The sequence below is a fragment of the Drosophila sulfurigaster genome, chromosome 3 (assembly GCF_023558435.1).
Source record: "Drosophila sulfurigaster albostrigata strain 15112-1811.04 chromosome 3, ASM2355843v2, whole genome shotgun sequence".
Lineage (NCBI taxonomy): Eukaryota > Metazoa > Arthropoda > Insecta > Diptera > Drosophilidae > Drosophila > Drosophila sulfurigaster.
The window spans coordinates 22,662,024-22,679,299 of NC_084883.1; the positions used below are offsets into that span (position 1 = coordinate 22,662,024).

The following is a 17,276-nucleotide window of genomic DNA, read 5'->3' on the forward strand; positions in this document are numbered from 1 at the left end:
TCGACATTTCAGAAAGCGGTCACATTGATCTATAATAAGAGTCAGACGCTAACGCTACGGAAAATTCTTATATATTTTTTATTATTTTAACATGCTGAAAAAGTGTTTATATTCAAGTGAATCTAAAGTTTCATGTCCACATTCGTAAGACCCGCAAATTTTGTGCTGGAATAAATAAAAACAGGAATTGTAATGCGAAAAACCCGCTCGCAAACACAGGCGGAAAATGCCGCTTCTACCACACAGCAACAATCGACATCTTCAGCGCCAACAGCAGTGAACACATTTGATGCGAACAAATTTAAGGTAAGTCTACTGTAATATGTTTCTTTTAGCACTAGAAAGTTTAGCAAAACATAAATTTTTACATTCATAAAAAAAACAATTGATAAGTAAAAACAATGTGACCAATGTGGGCAGGCATTCTTTGAATTGTAGCGCCATCTATTGCAAAATAGTTGAACATTTGTTGAACGGATTCAATGTTTTACAACACTGTCATCCGCCATATTTCCTCCGACACAACAAATTTTGTGTGATTAAAAAGATAAATGCGGGGAAATTAAAATAGCATTTTAGTTAAATATCATCTTCAGATATTTGTAGTTAGTTAACTTAATACTAGTATTAGAACGTGGTCAACTTAATTATAAAAATGCCGCTTCCTTTGAATCGCATTTTCTATCGTGCCGTTCAAGGTAATGTACAATTTGGGACATGCAATTTTGTGTCCACTGTGCGGTCGGCGTATCTCTCAGCAATGTCTATGTCGGTGGTTTTTCGTTTTTTTTTGCAAAAGAATTAATGCTCGTACTACCGGTATTATTGGAGTGTGCAAAGTTTGGAATTGTTGAGTTAAAGCACATTCTCATTACATTATATGCATATGTATGTACTTACATATGTATTAATGTTTTATATACTGTTTGGTGTATGTACGCACACACATACTTGTATACAAACTCACATGTAATGCATACAGAATTGTCATTGTCTACATGTGTATGCATATCTATACAAGCGATTGTGTGAATGTGCGTGTGTGTTTGTGTATTGTGTGTATATACGCGGCGTCGTGCTTTTTGAAACAGTTATTTTATCAGCCCCCGCCTACACTCTAACCAAGATTTTCTCTTACTCTTAAATTCCCCATTTTTGTTTTGTAGGAATGTGAGCAGATGGTGCAGATGCTACGCGTCGTAGAGCTGCAAAAGATCTTATCGTTTCTGAACATTTCCTTCGCTGGACGAAAAACCGATCTGCAAAGTCGCATCGTATCGTTCCTGCGCACTAATCTGGACCTGCTCGCACCCAAGATACAAGAAGTTTACGCTCTATCCGTACAAGAACAAAGCGCCACGCTGCAGTACATAGATCCAACCAGAATGTACTCGCACATGCAGCTGCCCGGCGTGCAGCAAAATAATGCGAGTCTCGTTGGCGGTGCCGCCGCCGCCGCAGCAGCTGCTGCAGCCGCCCAAGTGCCACCCGGCGGTGCTGGCAATCCCGCCCAGATGCCCGTGGGCGCTGGCGGTGCGCCCGGCAATCTAATGCCATTCCTGCACACGCACAGCATCAACAGCCAGATGCCCATCCATCCGGATGTGCGCCTGAAAAAGCTGGCATTCTACGATGTGCTCGGCACCCTGATCAAGCCATCGACGCTAGTGCCGCGCAACACACAGCGTGTGCAAGAGGTGCCTTTTTACTTTACACTGACGCCACAGCAGGCTACAGAGATTGCAACGAATCGCGACATACGCAACAGTTCAAAGATTGAGCATGCCATTCAAGTGCAGCTCCGTTTCTGTCTTGTCGAGACATCGTGTGACCAAGAGGACTGTTTTCCGCCCAGTGTTAATGTTAAAGTTAATAACAAAATGTGTCAGCTACCTGTAAGTATATTTGACTACATTCTTTATTTTCTCTCTTTTACTTTCTTTCTGTATCCCTTTAGAATGTCATTCCTACAAATCGCCCAAATGTGGAACCAAAACGTCCGCCACGCCCGGTGAACGTTACATCCAATGTGAAACTGTCGCCCACAGTAACCAACACAATAATGGTGCAATGGTGCCCGGACTACACTCGTAGCTACTGCCTAGCTGTATATTTAGTAAAGAAACTTACATCCACACAATTATTGCATCGCATGAAAACAAAGGGCGTAAAGCACGCGGATTACACACGTGGTCTGAGTACGTTAAATTCATTTCAATTCAAATTGTTGGGCAAGAGTTACATGTTTCTGATTTGCAGTTAAGGAGAAGCTTACAGAGGATGCGGACTGTGAAATCGCAACCACCATGCTAAAGGTATCGCTAATTTGTCCATTGGGCAAGATGAAAATGTCGTTGCCGTGTCGCGCCTCAACCTGCTCGCATCTTCAGTGCTTTGATGCCAGTCTCTACCTGCAAATGAACGAGCGCAAGCCCACCTGGAATTGTCCGGTTTGCGATAAACCAGCCATCTATGACAGTTTGGTAATCGATGGGTAGGTTTTCCTCATATCAACACGCCACATTTGTATAAATTGTAAATGCATTTGCTTCTCTTGCTCACAGCTATTTCCAAGAGGTATTAGGCTCATCGCTGCTAAAGAGCGATGACACTGAGATTCAGCTGCATCAAGACGGCTCTTGGAGCACACCAGGGCTGCGTAGTGAAACTCAGATTTTAGACACACCATCAAAACCAACCAAGGTTGAGGTCATATCAGACGATGTTGGTTAGTATTCTATATACATTCATAGTAAATTTACCTTGCAAACTATATCTACTACATTTCATTCTACTTGTATAGAGCTGATCGATGACAGCAAGCCGATGAAGTCTGATTTGTCACCAGCGCCTGAGGATCAACCAACCTCTACATCCAATAGCGAAACAGTAAGTTTTGAATGCTATTAAAACCAAACCAAGTGTCAATTTAAAATGTTTTATGATTTAATGCAGGTTGACCTTACCCTAAGTGATTCTGATGATGATATGCCGCTGGCCAAACGGCGTCCTCCAGCTAAACAAGCGGCTGCCACCTCCACATCGAACGGTACTGGCGCTGCTCAACGTGCCTATCCCTCATCGCAGCAGCCGCAAAAAACTGGTACGTTGGATCCATATTTGTAGAATGCAGTAAAGCAACAAACAGGCAACATTTAAACGTTCAAAATGTAGAAATCGCTGAATAGGTTAACTATACACAGACGTAAGGCAATATCCATATATCATTCATCACACACATTTATCCACATACACGTTTTTGACACTGCCGCTTTCCAAAAAGACGATAGACTCGAATCATTCTGTGTTCTATTTCCTCGCTTAGTTTATCCGTTGCAGTTTTCATAACATTTGGGTTAAATAAGGTCGAAAACATCTAAGAACATAGTTCATTCATCTTCTACAATACATATCTGGTATATGTAAGTGAAATCACCGATTTGCAATTTTAGGTGACTAACACAATCAATTACCTTTTACTATGCAATTTTTTTTTATTCTCGTAGCTCTTTTCAAAAAGTCAAACCTTCCTCTACCATACACACGCATTTCTTACAAAACTATACAGTCACGGTAGGTTGTCTTGCTGGGTTAATAAAAAATATAACTCGAACTCAATATCTCTCTATTGTGAATATTACTTGCAGTAAGATGGATAAGTTGTGACAATCGTATGATGGGCGTTTGACTGATTTCAAAATTCTATATTAATAGTTTTCAATATTCTTTGTCGTTTTTGCTATCATATTATGTTCAAATTAATTTGTTTTCCTCTTATTGTAATCTGTATTTATTTTTTGTCAAGCACCAAATATACACACAATGTACTCGCAATAATTATTTGTAGTTAATGCAGATGAACAGCGAATTTCCACAGATAGACCGTGTTTTCTGCCCAAAATTTGAATCGCGCGTGTTATGCAATAAAAATGATAACGTTTTTTAGTAATAACTTGTGAATTTTTCTCTACTTTCTCCAACTCTATCTCTCTACTCTCTATTTTTCAAAATATATATATTGAAAATATATGTATATTCTATTCTCTTCTCTTCCTTGTGTGCTTCCATGAAAAGATTCCCCCGAGCAGCAAGCACTGCGAGCATCGCTGTCACCTGAAACGCATGAGCAACAGCAGCAAATGCTGCTTGGAGATCAGCCATCAGCAGCAGTTCATGCCAGTCTATTGGAGTCCCTGGCTGCTGCGGTTGCGGATCAAAAGCATTTTCAACTATTGGATCTGGCTGCAGTGGCGGCGGCTGCTGCTGCCACGGCGTCCGCCTCAGCTCAGAATCCAAATGCGGGCCCATAGAGTCTCTCTCACTCTCTTTGTTTCTCTTTCTGTAACAGAAGAAAATGTAACAATTGTAAACAAACACTCACCACTCACTCACACTCACACACACACACACCTTCACTCACAAAATCACACACCTACACACAAACCATCTTTTTGTTTACTTTTTTAACATATAATTTTGTTTTGTTTTGTTTCGATTTTTGGTTTGCCTTTCACTCTTTCGACCAATTTCTGTTCGTTGGCATTTATTGAGTACAACACTCATTTCACAATCTCAGAGGCTATTTAATTCACTTTCATCACATCTTTCGTATACATTTTTTAATATATATATATTTTTATATACAAATTCAATTAGATTGTTGCACTGTAATGTAATCGCAGTTAAGTAGCAAATGCTGTTGCTCTTGCTGTTGAAGTTGCGCATACACAAATGGTCTGTTGTTCGCTTGCAATACTTGAAACGTGTTGCTTGCTGCCCGGTTGTTACTGTTCCTACATATACTATACCTAAAGTCAACAGTTTAAATACTTTATACTTGGTAACTTTGAGGCCTCCAACTTAATCTATTTATATTTTGATTGATTTCATCTCTTCTCTATGTAGACTTTTATTTCTGTTTCTTTGCCTGTCTTTATTTGATTACAAACACAAACACACACATCCATATATATAAATACTTATATATAAGAAATTTCACACAGTTTACGCTTCTTAGCCAGATTTAATTTTATTAAACACCCACACAACAACTACGATAGAACAACACTTACTTAATTTATTGGGTTGTATACGCCACATACCCTTTTCGTATTAGTATATCATTTTAGAGAACAATACACACAAAAACAAATAGACCTATGCATTACCCACTAGTTTAATATTAAATCATAAATCAAATGTTAATTATTAAGCGTACAGTAATTCCTATTCAGATAACTACGTACGAAATAAAATCGGAATCGCTTCAATTTTAAGTTATGTTCGGGAATAATTTAGATGCTAAGTTATCGTAATTTCTTGAATGCTTAACTCACTTGCATTCTAATATTGTTTTTCAATTTCTATCATAAAAAACAAGGAGCATTGTTCTTCAGTTGTATTTTTAACACTGCATATGTATGTTATCTTTTTGAAAACGAAGATAAAAATAAATTTACAAATTTCACAACTGGAACATAAGTAACGCGTAAATTTCTCTCAATAATAAAGCAAAAATATCGTATAATACTGTTTCATCTTTGTAATTATTTATTTAGGCACGCCAGCTATGCGTATGCACGATCTACCAATGACCAAAAGTTAAAAACACATTAAACCTTTGTATATATAAGCAACGTGCTGCCGAGATTATAATTTGAAACAAGAATCAAGGAACCATTGCATGAGGGGTTTAATACATAAGTACATTATTTATAAGTAATTTTAATCTGCAATTAAAACTAAATATTTTGAAAAACGGTTGTCTTTTATTTGTTGTGCAACGCACTTGGAAACTTTTTTTACATATTAATGTAATTTTTTAAGTTTTAGTTATAATTTTCTACTTCGATCTTTCATTTTCGTAGTGTTTTTCATTTTAATTAATTTCTTTTTTGCAGATGAAGAAGAATTACCGGTGGATAAAAAAGAAGTTTCGGTTATTGAGCTTTCTGACTCGCCATAAACATATTTAGCAAAAGGCGACAAGCCCCAAAGAATTTATGCACGCCGAAAAGTTTTTTTCTGTTTTTGGACTTTCAAACATAAACACATTTGACAATTTATCATTTACTTTAGTAACTTCAAGACCTAATGTATACATTTAATATTAATTGAGTACAAAATGACGAATAAAATACACGTAAATAAATACAATATTGAAATTTAAATCTCAGCTCGCACTTGGCGCCTAGATATATATAAGCGCTGCCAGTAATTTGCATTTTTATTTCTAACCGGTTGGCAGCTCCGGCTATTTGTAAAACTTAACAGCTGATCGGCTGTTGTGCAGCCCTACTTGAATATACTGAATGCTATTTTATAAATATATACTTGGTTTTTAAATTATGATTTTAATGTAATAATGAAAATTAAATTATGATATACTGTAAACAGAGTAATAGCCTATTTCCACTGCCACTCAGTTTTTTTTAACGTTTTGAACCGACTTTTTTCATAAGGGTTTTACATGAGGAGAACGTAGCATTCGACCTGAACGGGAAAAAACCGAGGTTTTTTGATGCAGTGGAAATAGGCTATAATACCTTTGATATAAAAATAGGCACCTTTGTATGTTGCTATATATAATTCGATTACTCGTTTTGTCATTTAAATTATTTTTCCAAATGTGTGTTTCTAACTTAAGTTTGATCAATGGTAAAAATGCCCAAAAGCTAGAAATCGTTTAAAAAGTAAATCAGTTGTTTTAAATGTCGCGGTTTCTTGCGCGTTGTAGAAATATACTAATAAAAATACTAATAACTAACGAGGTGGCAATTATTAGCGTTTTTGTTTATTATAAAAGTTCGGCGTGCGGTCGCACAGATTTTTTTTAACAGTTTTTTTTTTAATAAACAAGGTCTGAACTGATCTAAAAAATATAATTTATTCAATAATAAACGTCCTGTTATTGCAGTCTTACAATGCCTGAAAAGCCATCTTTGTACTACGCTCTATTTAGTCCTCCGGCACGGGCCTGCATTCTAACTGCAAAGCTTATTGGACTAGACTTAGATCTTATGTGAGTCTTATACTGTATATATTTAGATCATTTTCACTTTTGTTTTCTTTTTAAACAGTGCTGTTGACTTTTCCAAAAAGGAGCACTTGAGTCCGGAGTTTCTAAAGGTACAAGCATACACTATTTACATATATTTTTCAATCGTACTTATGCAATTTTCTCAACAGCTCAATCCGCAGCATCAGATTCCCGTGTTCGTGGACACAGACGGAGAGGTCTATGTGGATAGGTGCGTACGAAACTGGATCAATTAAGAAACTCGTTTTCAAAGTGCTTGTTCTTAGTCATGCAATTATGTGCTTCATGGTGGCCAAGTATGCTAAAGATGATCAATTGTATTCGAAAGACTTGAAGCGTCGTGCACACATTGATCATCGCATGCACTATGAGAACGGCGTGCTCTTTCAGGTGATCAAAGACATTGTGGCACGGAATATATACGGTGGCGAGGCGGAGTTCAATGCGCGCTCCTTAGAACTTTGTCACAATGCATATGCCTCGTTAGAGCAATTTTTGAATCAGGGCAGCTTCGTTGTTGGCAATGAATTAAGCGTGGCTGATATATCCATTCACACGACACTGATTACACTGGAGTTGCTTGTTCCTATAGACCAGGAACGGTATCCGGAGATTAACGGATGGCTACAGCGAATGCAGAAATTGCTGCCAGACTATGAAGAGATTAATCTAAAGGGTGCGAAGGCTCTGCAGCAACGTATTCTAAACTGCATGGCCGAACACAAGGCAAATAATTAATTGTTCAATGTTTGTGTTTGATTTGTTCATATATATAATATGTATTTGCAATTTGAATTAATTTGTTTATAAGCTAATTGGATTAAATTCTGGCTACACTAAATTCTCATGTGTCTTTTGATTTGGAAGTCAAATGTTGGTATTCATGTGAAATAAGTTGCTCGTTGTGAGTTTTCTTTTGATGCATTTGTTGTTTGTTTTCATCGATATATAAGCAAAAGTTTTGATTTTGAAACAAAAGTTTTGATTTTGAAACGGTCACTGAACTACCAAACATGTGTATAACTAGAATACGACGTATATATAACGGTATATTTATGTATGTATTTGTTTGTATGCAAGAATAATAATATTTAAGGTTTTGTCTGATATCATAGTTTGTTATCGCAGGTAACTTGCCTACTACTCCTTCTTCTATATCTAGCTATATACAACACAATCATAAACCTAATCACACTTATTTTGGTATACTTTCCCAGCAAACACACGACGACGAAAACGTCTCCTTTCTTATATCATTAGTCAAAGGTCGTCCAGTTATTCATTCCCTTGCCAACGCCTGTGCCTGCGGTTAATGCTGGCGCTGTGGTATTGCTCGGAGTCGTTGTCGTCGTGGTTACATTTAATGAGAACTGATCTAACCCATATTTTCGCAACAGCTCAAAGTCATCATCCGGCTTCACACCTGTCATATTGTTGCGTTGTATTTGTGGGGGCAACGGAGTCACTCGATTTGTGACCGCAGCCACAGTGGCCATGTGCTTGGGCGCAAAGTATGGATACAGCGGATTGTTGACACTATTATTGGCCTGCATAACCACGCTGCTGGTGACGCCGGCGGGCAGTGTGCTTGACTTCGTCTTGTTGCTGTTGAAATGTTTGCTGCCCAGCGGTGGCAAGGGTCTTGCATTCTGATTGAGCGGATCGAAGTCCTCCAGATCGAAGCTAGTGTTGTTGCTATCGTCCAGCGATATCAGATCATTCATGCTATCCTCTGGTTGGGGTTGTGCGCTACTATTGCTCCGCGGTGACTGTGTAAATAAACAAACGAATTTACAATTATTTTGATTGTAAGCAAATTGTAAAGCAGATTATGCGAATGGTTAGGCTACTAAATGACAGGCAGAAAAATGCGGATTAGTGATTGATTGCAACGCAACTACTACAAGGAAGGGGTGCAAAACAATGGCCGGGTCTTATTAAATGATAGATAAGCAGAGCTAAATGTGTTAGTAAATGTGTTATGGGGCCGCAACCAGGACGTTCTTAGACAACTAGACGCGCAGCTGATGTACCTCTCTTTTGGCCCGCGGCGTTGGTATCGGCGCCGGCTCGGAGCCGTTCGGCGAGGACATATTTAGCTGCGAGAACCTTGAGGCAGCCGTTACAAACGAGGCACCCGACGAGCAGGATGACGACGACGCCGACGACGATGACGCCGATCCTGTTGACGTGTTTGAGCAGCGCAACGAATCATTCTGCTCATCCTGCCAGCAATTACGCTCCAGTCGATTAATGCCAGCCGTCACTGCGGCAGCTGTGGCCGCCACCACAGCATTAGCGCTGCACTGACGCCTTGGCGGTATCGGTGGTGATTGCATATCCGGTGGATTGTCAAAACTGGAGTCTGTGGTCGCCAGTTGACGTCCCTTCGCAGGCGTCGATGTGTGCCGCGGTGGCTTTGACTCCACCACAACATGCGAGGGCGTTGAATTGCTGGGCGCATACGGATGATTGTAGTAGGAGACGGGCTGTGTGGTTGGCGGCGGAGGACGTGCGGGCGGTGCTCCATTTGTATTTGCAGCGGCGATGCGCGATCGTGTGCTGTGGTGTTCGGCATTTGGCTTAAGCTGCACATGGCGGATGGCGAATGACGAGTGGCGGTGATTGGTGGCGGTGTTTTTTGTGTTGTTTTGGTGGTGCAAGTTGCAAGAAGATGAGCAAACACAATCGAGTTGTACATACACAAGAGATACACACAGACAGACACAAGGAGACGAGGCGAGACGAGACAACACACATAGAAAAAAAAAACACATGAAAAGGCAATGAAAAGAATGAACGTAACATCAATATTTTTGTTTCGCTATTCACGTAGTATAGAAACAACATCAATAATGCACAAATTAATATTAACGAGTGTTTGTGATAAAAGAGACAATAAACAAGCTGTATGCCACATAAGCAAGCGACGCAGTGCAACGCAAATGCAACGCGACACATTTCAGAGCTGCAGCAGCCGACTCTCGTATGCACGCACCATGCTACTTACGCTGCGATCAACGGCGGGCGTCTTAAAGAGCGGATGATTCTGCAGCTCCTGCGACAGATTCATCTCCGATGAGCAGATCGAGCTTGCCGAGCTAACAGCAGGAGACGCACCCACAAGATGATCACAATTACCACGCATCGACGCACCCAGCGTAGAACCATTCGCGGGTATGTGACTACTTGAGCTCGACATGGCCAGCGAAACGGGGCCACGACGTGGCTGGCCATGCGCTGGATGCAATTGCAGCGACGTTTGCTCCCGAGTCGCGATTCCTCCTCCTCCATTCACGCTAATCTCGCCCTCCAGCCGTTTACTGCAAACCGGTGAACTGGGCGCCGAACGATGGGTGACCTTCCGCCCAAATGCAGCACCGTTGCTGCCGTCCGGTCGATCCGAGTGCTGTGGCGAGCCGAGGCCAAAGTGGAACTGATGATTGGGATTGTGGCTGCCGTTGTCGCGCCACTTCTTGTAGGCGGTCTTAACGCCACGCGAACTCTCCTTGACCTTTAGCGGAATATCAAACAGAGATTGGATCAATCCAAGCCGTTTAATTAGAGGCATATATCAAAAATGAAACACAGATCGAACGTATATGAATTACGAGATTAAGATAAAATAGAGCTAAACCACTCACCGATTTGACGGCAGACTTAACAGCTGGATTAGTCTGCAAAAGTTAGGCGCATGTTTGGATAATACAGTAATACAGTAGTAGGTAGGATCGATTGATATATTATCGATTCAAAGCCAGAACGAGCGAGCGAGCATAAAGCACAGAAGCACACAACGTGAGTCCCAAAGTAGCATATGAAAGAGATTCACGATTCACGCGACAGACATACAATACATTAATGAGAAATATGTATATGAAAATAAGCCGCCGCAGCAATACAATGAATACAATGAAAATTACAACTAATTACTACTTAATTGTTAATTATGAAGGCGATGACAATGCTGATATATACGTAATAATGATGGGTTAGTGCAATGAGGCTTGAAAATGCTGATGATCTTCCATAATGATTTCGGTTCAAGGTTGTTAAAAATTATATTTGCGAGATTTGTGGGTCGATTAGTCGAGTGTGCAGTATTCAAGGTGTCTGGATAATAATGATATATTTGTGTAACTACCCCGGTTGATAAAAATTTCATTCGTTATGTTTGCATATGTCCAAGGCTAACATTTGTTATCATTTGAGGTTGTAAGTAAATGACGCGCGGTTAGCGTTAGACATAGTATATAGGCAATTCCATAATTCAAAGCGAGAAGAGTTAAGAACGTGAAAAAATGGTTTCTGCGGAAAACGTTGAACTTCATTTTTACCCAACAAGATTCCGCAAGAATCATCATATTTATATTAATTTAATTTCTGCTCTTTTAGTAGAAGGTTTCGTTTAGAAAAATATCAGATAAAAAATAATTAAATCAATTAAATCAAGCCCGAAAAGCTTAAAATGTGTTCCTGCATTGTATTATATAATTATTTTCTTTTTGTTTTGGAATTGCCCATAATTGACATTAAGAGCGCGCCCAGTATTTGATGATGATCTCTAACAAAAACATTGAAACTACAATTAAGGAAAAAATAATTAAGTTAAAAACACAAAAAATATATACGAAAATAATAAAAAAAAAGGAACTAAAAAAAGAATTATTTTTGCCGTGAATTAAAGTATTAAGTGCAGTACTAGATTAAAAAGAGAGAAAGGAAGATTCAATAAAACTAACATTTTGATGTGAAAAGGTGTTTTTGTGTGTGTGGAAATTCTACTCGTATTTTGGTGATGGACGGATGGCATTCAGTTTAAATATAGTTCTTGGCAAACACTCGCGAAACACTGCGCTTTCCCAAATAATACTGCGAAATAAATCGAAATTAAATTAAAGATAATATGGTTGATCAAAATCAATAAATAAAGAGAAAACAGCAAAGTTTTAGCAATTCTTATAAAATACGGCACAACATTTATCGGGAGTTGTAGTGGGACAGCGCAGGGGGAACTCTCTTTCATCCATGTATGCTCTCCAAACCAAATAGAAATAAATATATATATGTATATTTAAATACAATTACGTATATATGTATGTACAATAAGACCCAAAAAGTGTAGCACAACTAAAAAGTGGGAAGTATGGATTGTGGAATGGGTGTATGTCGGAATTGCTCAATGAGTGGGTTAAGGCAACAGAGACACCGACCAAGGCCATAGCTAAGCCAAAAAAGCATTACATTTGCATCAGCAGCATCACTCACCTTGTCCTTCATTTGCTTTAGGAATACATAGTTGCGACCGCGTTTCTTCATCTTTTCCGCATAGCGCACAGTTTCCAGTTCGAATTCATCGGAGAATCCCAAACCGCTATTGAGCATTTTGAGTCGATCGTCGACGAATTGCGCAAAGATCTGCAACTCCATCATTTTGGTTAGAAAGGGACGCAAATGTGCGGGCCGAGATTCAATGAATTTGGCGTGATTGAACGTCTTGCAGGTGTCGTGAAACTCAACAGCATCCCGATAGCCGCCAATCAGCTGCACCAGTGCACCTAGAAATATTTTCGATACACGATCCCCAATGTGATCCTGCGTGTGGCTCAGATATTTCTTAAGTTGCGACACAATCTCCGGCGGCAGCGAACGCACATCATCAAAGGGGCTTTCGAATATCTTTGTATCACAGTTTAAGATCACAACTTCTCCGAGCTCATCGTCGGAAACCTACATTAAAAATGTATATATCTTTAATAAGGAAACGTGGTTAGCTTTAGCTCAATGCTTACAGTGTCGAGTACTGGCTTTGGCACACCAATTAGATATGGCATGGGTGCACCCAGGTAATCCTTAAATTCCCAAGGCAACACCGGTATGAATATGTGCTGCCAGACCATAGGATAGAGGAATGCATTGGCTGCTTGAATGCAAGAGGAGAGCCTATCCAAGTGGCTGGAAGTGAATATGATTCGCCGTTCGGCAAGCATGGCAGCAAATACACAGATCATCTCCTTCGGATCCACAAAATTGTAATACAGATTTAGGTTATGCTGTAATGAAATAAATCACCATTTATTCACTTAATTAGCAAGGTTGATTAGACAAAGTCAACGCTTACATTTTCTGGTATGCTAGGCAGCTGAAACTGCAACGGACGTTCAAACGTAAAATGCTGCAAGATAATCGAGAAAATTATTGTCACACATGTCAACAGCATTAATTTTCATTCAACTTACGCTCTGTCCGCTACTGTAGAATACCGTTAAACTGCCGCCCGAATCGGGCACGCCTCTGTTGTAAGCCTCCGATAGGAAGGTTCGAAAGCCATTTCGATCCGTACGCCGCAGTTCGGCCAGTACAATCAACAGCTTGAGGAAGGTGTCGTGCCAGGGCAGATAGGTGATCAGCACCATCGCCGTATCCGTTTTAGGATCGTGTCGACAGAAGCCAAATCGCCATTTCGAGTCGCCGGTGGTATGTACAAATGAATACGATTGCACTGATCCCCTGTAAAATAAAGAGTGTACAATTTAATATATGTAATTAGTCTCGTTGCTGAATTTATCCTCGAAATTATGCGTTTGACTTTTGTCCTTTAAATCGATTAACCTATGCCAGCAAATTTTCCCAAGTTTTAATAACCAAAGTGGAAGTGGATTTCTTATCTTATTTTTATTCTCAAAAAAGTATTTTTCCCATGACGAAAATTACGCCATGCTGAAATTTAATAGGTCTATGAATGACCACCTATAAAATCGCATAATTTTACCATATCTGCATATAAGAACCACCAAGGAGCTTAAGGAGCTTCCTTTTCACCCCACCTTGTATATGTTATATATTATTTTCGTGCCAATTTATTTTCATAGACCTTTGAACTACAGATAAGTCGATGGAATTGCAAATTTCCAGCGAAAATTATTCAGAGATTAAAACATATACTGGGAATGCCAATATAACCACATAAATAGTCTGTACGCTGCAAATATTCGAAAATAAAAGCAAACAATTATTCTTCCATTTTATCGACTTATTCTTGGAATAAGACAAATTATGTAATTGTATACAATTAGCCATTTCATCAAATACGGCTATATTTGCTTCACATGGACCATTTGCGGTCAGGAGTGGGCAAGCATTCTCTGGTCTGTTGTGTATACAATATAAAGATTATTAAAGAGCATCCGGTCGACAACGGCGAACAAGCAACGGTGGCACGATTCGATGCTGAATGACCTTGATATCAACAACAATAGTAAGAGGCGCGTGCTCCATGCTGTGCTTCATTGCATCTCTGTTTGTACAGATTACTTACATAGTATATACAGCATTACTTGTGTTATAGTATCTACCAAAATTAGACAGCTATTCATTGCTCTTTCTTCTGGTTTGCTGCCTGAGAATGACTAATGCCGTTGTTCATTGACGCGAGAAAAGTTGATTTGCCATTTCTGTGAACTGTCTCTTAATCCACATAATAAACAATTAGGAGGCAAACAATAAAATCTATATTTTATGAGGCATTTTATAGCATATAAGCCATTTAAAACATATTAAAGACTAAACATAAATTATATGTAAATTTATGCAATACATTTTTTTGCTTTCGGCTCAAGTCTTGTTATTGTGTGTACGTGAGTGTGTGTGTGTGGAAATAGCTTATTAGCAATTTAAACAACGCACAATTTGCAGCAACAGCAACGACAACAACAACAATAACAAACATAATATTTACTCCCACTTAGCTCACTTTCAATGCGACGCGTTGCGTCTTTTGCTTTGGCCTCCGTTTTGAGTTGTGTTTTGCTTTTATTTTATTTTTTTTTTACAGCTCTTTCGCATTTCGCGGGCATTTTTCTTGGCGTTTGCGGATTACGTAAAGTCGTTAGATGCGATGCGCGCAGTTTATTTAATAAAATATGCAAAGCAGGCGGAGCGACAAAATCGCAATGCGCGTCTTCTTGCTGTTGTTGTTTTTTTTTTATTGTGCGGCCAAGGAGGAAGTGGCGGTGACATTCCCCAAGCTTAGCATGTCGGTGCATTGACTTTGCCGATAACAGTTAATTACAACAATGCTAGTATTCTGCGAGAGAGCGAGAGGAGAATAAGACTTTTGTTTGAATTAAGACAGACAGACAACAAATGAAAGAAAAAGAAAGGGAGCTGCAGGCGAATTGTTATCGTTGTTGTATGACTCTCTCTATCTCTTTATTGTTGATGAGCTAATTCCTAAAATCATTGCCACTGGCTAATATTTGCAATTATTATTAATTTTACTTTGAACATGAGCAACATTTGTTCGCCGCTTTCGAAAACTCAAGTTTATCAGTGTTTTCCCTGCGATAATTATGGCATAGAGGGCAAATGGAATGGGAAAGGGAGACGAGGGGCGAAACCAAAGACAACTTATTGCCCAGTTTTGAGTTTTGAGCAGCTGCACACAACAGATAAACCAGAAATGTTTTCGGCGTGACTAACAAGGCACTCCACAAAAGACAATTCAATTGGCCATACATACATATATACGATATTCACCATATGTATGTAACTGATATAGTAACCAGAGTGAGGAAATATTTACTATAAAAGAGAAAAAACAACAACAGCAGCAGCGAACAGCGTAAAGTGCGAAAATGAATTGCGCTCAGCAAAATGCGAATGAAATAATCCATCACAATGCGCCATACAATCTGGCGCACATGTAAACAAACATAAAACTACAACACAACAGGTTATACAATTCATGGACAAACTTGAAGTGGTCGCAGTCGCTGCTGCTGCTGATGCCATGATTCATCAGCGTCGACGTCAACGTCAGCGTCGTCGTTGTCGACCATTCACCCAGTCAGACTGTAAATATCAAACCGAACATCAAACGGTTGTTGTTGGTTCTATTTGTTGTTGTTGTTTGTCTATGGCTCGTGTATATGACTAACGTAGAGTAACCGGAAACAAATACACACACATACTGATGCAATGTTTCGTGGGGAATTTGTAACAGATGATTGCATGAAACTCACCTTTCGATGTCGCAGGGAAAGGCAAACGATGGTATGCCGGTGAGCACCTCCTTATCGCGAAATCCCTCTGGGAAACTCTCGATAATAACGCCAGCGGGCGTCGCTGTGCCTCCTCCATTTCGACTGATAGTGCCACGATCAATGCCTCGCGTGGGTTTCACTTCGCACCAAAACTCAAAGAGTTTTTTCACATCATTTCTGTCAATAGCAGAACATTCATTAGGTAAGCTAGCTTATAATAAACATGTAGTAGTAGCAGTAGAAGTAGTTGTAGTTTATAAAATACGAGCAGCTGATGTAAATTTCACTGCTCAGCCAAGCGTTACGCCCACTGCACATATTGTATGTAGTTTTTTCTATTCCCAGCAGATGGAAATCTCAGAGAATATGAAATACTCACTTGATACGCGAACCCATTTTCTGGATGTTGTATTTGCTGCCAGTTTTCTTTTCTAGCACATGTTTCAATCAATTTAATTTGTGTGTTTTTATCTGTTGTTTTCTACTACTCCGATCTGCTATTTTCATATGTCGTATTTTTAATTTGGATTTGTTTTGTCACTCAATCACACAACGAGCGAACAGCAGCAGCAGCCCGCATAAACATTCACTACTGTCACTGCGCCCTTCTCTTCACTTCAGCTGCCTTGCTCTTGCTGTTTCTCTTTGTCGATTCACGATTTGGATTCGCGACGTCATTGAATCATATTTTTCATTGTTTTTCTCTCGCTATTGCGTATGCAATTTTTTGAAACTATTCAAGGCCACTGTATATTTGATTCTGGGCAAGTGCTCTAGCCCCAATTATTAATAATACACTTAGCACACATTTATTAATCTGCAATATTATCGAACAAAAACAATTCGACCGACAAAACACCAACAAAGAGACTCACGCGGACGAACGCGACCGACCCAGACAGCAGTTGCACTTGTACTGACTTAGGTGGAGGAACATTGACGCCAACATCGATGCATCGATGGATGTATTTAAAATGTTCCAAAATATCGATTTTTTATGGAAAACTTTAATGTTATTTGTAATGTAATGTAATGTAATAATAATCTTCGTATTTTTAATTTTTTAGGTGGATTTTTGTTTTTGTTTCTTAAAAAATAGAGCTTTTTTAAAGCTATTTTATTTGTCGGAATGTTACCAAACGCAAGACTTTAAATACATGCACTTTAATGTTGTTTAGATATACTAAAATACA

The 17,276-nt window shown here is 39.2% G+C and overlaps 5 protein-coding genes across 18 annotated transcripts in view; 3 read left to right on the forward strand and 2 right to left on the reverse strand.

The window, feature by feature from the left end:
* Window positions 1–17,276, forward strand: part of LOC133844128 (proteasome inhibitor PI31 subunit) — a 90,934-nt gene that overhangs the window by 37,950 nt on the left and 35,708 nt on the right. The gene's annotated exons all lie outside the window — the stretch shown is intronic.
* LOC133844130 (uncharacterized) overlaps window positions 1–17,276 on the reverse strand; it is a 52,701-nt gene that overhangs the window by 16,798 nt on the left and 18,627 nt on the right. The window lies entirely within an intron of this gene.
* LOC133844113 (E3 SUMO-protein ligase PIAS1) lies at window positions 12–6,143 on the forward strand. 7 transcript variants are annotated; one of them, XM_062277956.1, is made up of 9 exons: window positions 13–306; window positions 1,167–1,895; window positions 1,958–2,198; window positions 2,260–2,494; window positions 2,565–2,728; window positions 2,804–2,889; window positions 2,956–3,103; window positions 3,507–3,573; window positions 3,648–3,837. In XM_062277956.1, the coding sequence occupies exons 1-9, from the start codon at window positions 193–195 to the stop codon at window positions 3,664–3,666; spliced, it is 1,803 nt and encodes a 600-aa protein (XP_062133940.1). In that variant the 5' UTR covers window positions 13–192; the 3' UTR covers window positions 3,667–3,837. The 7 variants fall into 7 exon arrangements, with proteins under 7 accessions (XP_062133938.1, XP_062133940.1, XP_062133941.1 ...); XM_062277954.1 differs by lacking the exons at window positions 3,507–3,573; window positions 3,648–3,837 and adding an exon at window positions 4,075–5,481 and having other exon boundaries at window positions 12–306; XM_062277957.1 differs by lacking the exons at window positions 3,507–3,573; window positions 3,648–3,837 and adding an exon at window positions 5,901–6,143.
* On the forward strand, window positions 6,839–8,217 carry LOC133844135 (glutathione S-transferase 1). The gene is made up of 4 exons (XM_062277987.1): window positions 6,839–7,021; window positions 7,080–7,128; window positions 7,189–7,250; window positions 7,306–8,217. Exons 1-4 carry the CDS (start codon window positions 6,924–6,926, stop codon window positions 7,775–7,777), a joined length of 681 nt encoding a protein of 226 aa, XP_062133971.1. The 5' UTR covers window positions 6,839–6,923; the 3' UTR covers window positions 7,778–8,217.
* LOC133844112 (DENN domain-containing protein 1A) lies at window positions 7,546–17,118 on the reverse strand. 8 transcript variants are annotated; one of them, XM_062277947.1, is made up of 10 exons: window positions 16,463–17,114; window positions 16,063–16,260; window positions 13,279–13,549; window positions 13,161–13,214; window positions 12,832–13,092; window positions 12,308–12,769; window positions 10,684–10,716; window positions 10,038–10,553; window positions 9,073–9,627; window positions 7,546–8,808 (listed from the first exon to the last, which is right to left on the reverse strand). In XM_062277947.1, exons 1-10 carry the CDS (start codon window positions 16,477–16,479, stop codon window positions 8,296–8,298), a joined length of 2,880 nt encoding a protein of 959 aa, XP_062133931.1. In that variant the 5' UTR covers window positions 16,480–17,114; the 3' UTR covers window positions 7,546–8,295. The 8 variants fall into 8 exon arrangements, 7 of the variants coding, with proteins under 7 accessions (XP_062133931.1, XP_062133932.1, XP_062133933.1 ...); XM_062277948.1 differs by having other exon boundaries at window positions 10,050–10,553; window positions 16,463–17,113; XM_062277949.1 differs by lacking the exon at window positions 10,684–10,716 and having other exon boundaries at window positions 16,463–17,115.

What these genes read in the sequence shown, in the direction of transcription:
- LOC133844113 (XM_062277954.1), top strand. Translation starts at nt 193, where the DNA reads ATGCGAAAAACCCGCTCGCAAACACAGGCGGAAAATGCCGCTTCTACC. An exon ending in GACAGTTTGGTAATCGATGG is followed by an intron (nt 2,495 to 2,564) that starts GTAGGTTTTCCT and finishes TCTTGCTCACAG; the next exon opens with CTATTTCCAAGAGGTATTAG. An exon ending in GCAGCAGCCGCAAAAAACTG is followed by an intron (nt 3,104 to 4,074) that starts GTACGTTGGATC and finishes TTCCATGAAAAG; the next exon opens with ATTCCCCCGAGCAGCAAGCA.
- LOC133844135 (XM_062277987.1), top strand. Translation starts at nt 6,924, where the DNA reads ATGCCTGAAAAGCCATCTTTGTACTACGCTCTATTTAGTCCTCCGGCA. An exon ending in TGAGTCCGGAGTTTCTAAAG is followed by an intron (nt 7,129 to 7,188) that starts GTACAAGCATAC and finishes TTTTCTCAACAG; the next exon opens with CTCAATCCGCAGCATCAGAT. An exon ending in GGAGAGGTCTATGTGGATAG is followed by an intron (nt 7,251 to 7,305) that starts GTGCGTACGAAA and finishes GCTTGTTCTTAG; the next exon opens with TCATGCAATTATGTGCTTCA.
- LOC133844112 (XM_062277947.1), bottom strand. An exon ending in CAAAGCCAGTACTCGACACT is followed by an intron (nt 12,770 to 12,831) that starts GTAAGCATTGAG and finishes TTTTTAATGTAG; the next exon opens with GTTTCCGACGATGAGCTCGG. An exon ending in ATCGCAGCGTAAGTAGCATG is followed by an intron (nt 9,628 to 10,037) that starts GTGCGTGCATAC and finishes CGCCATGTGCAG; the next exon opens with CTTAAGCCAAATGCCGAACA.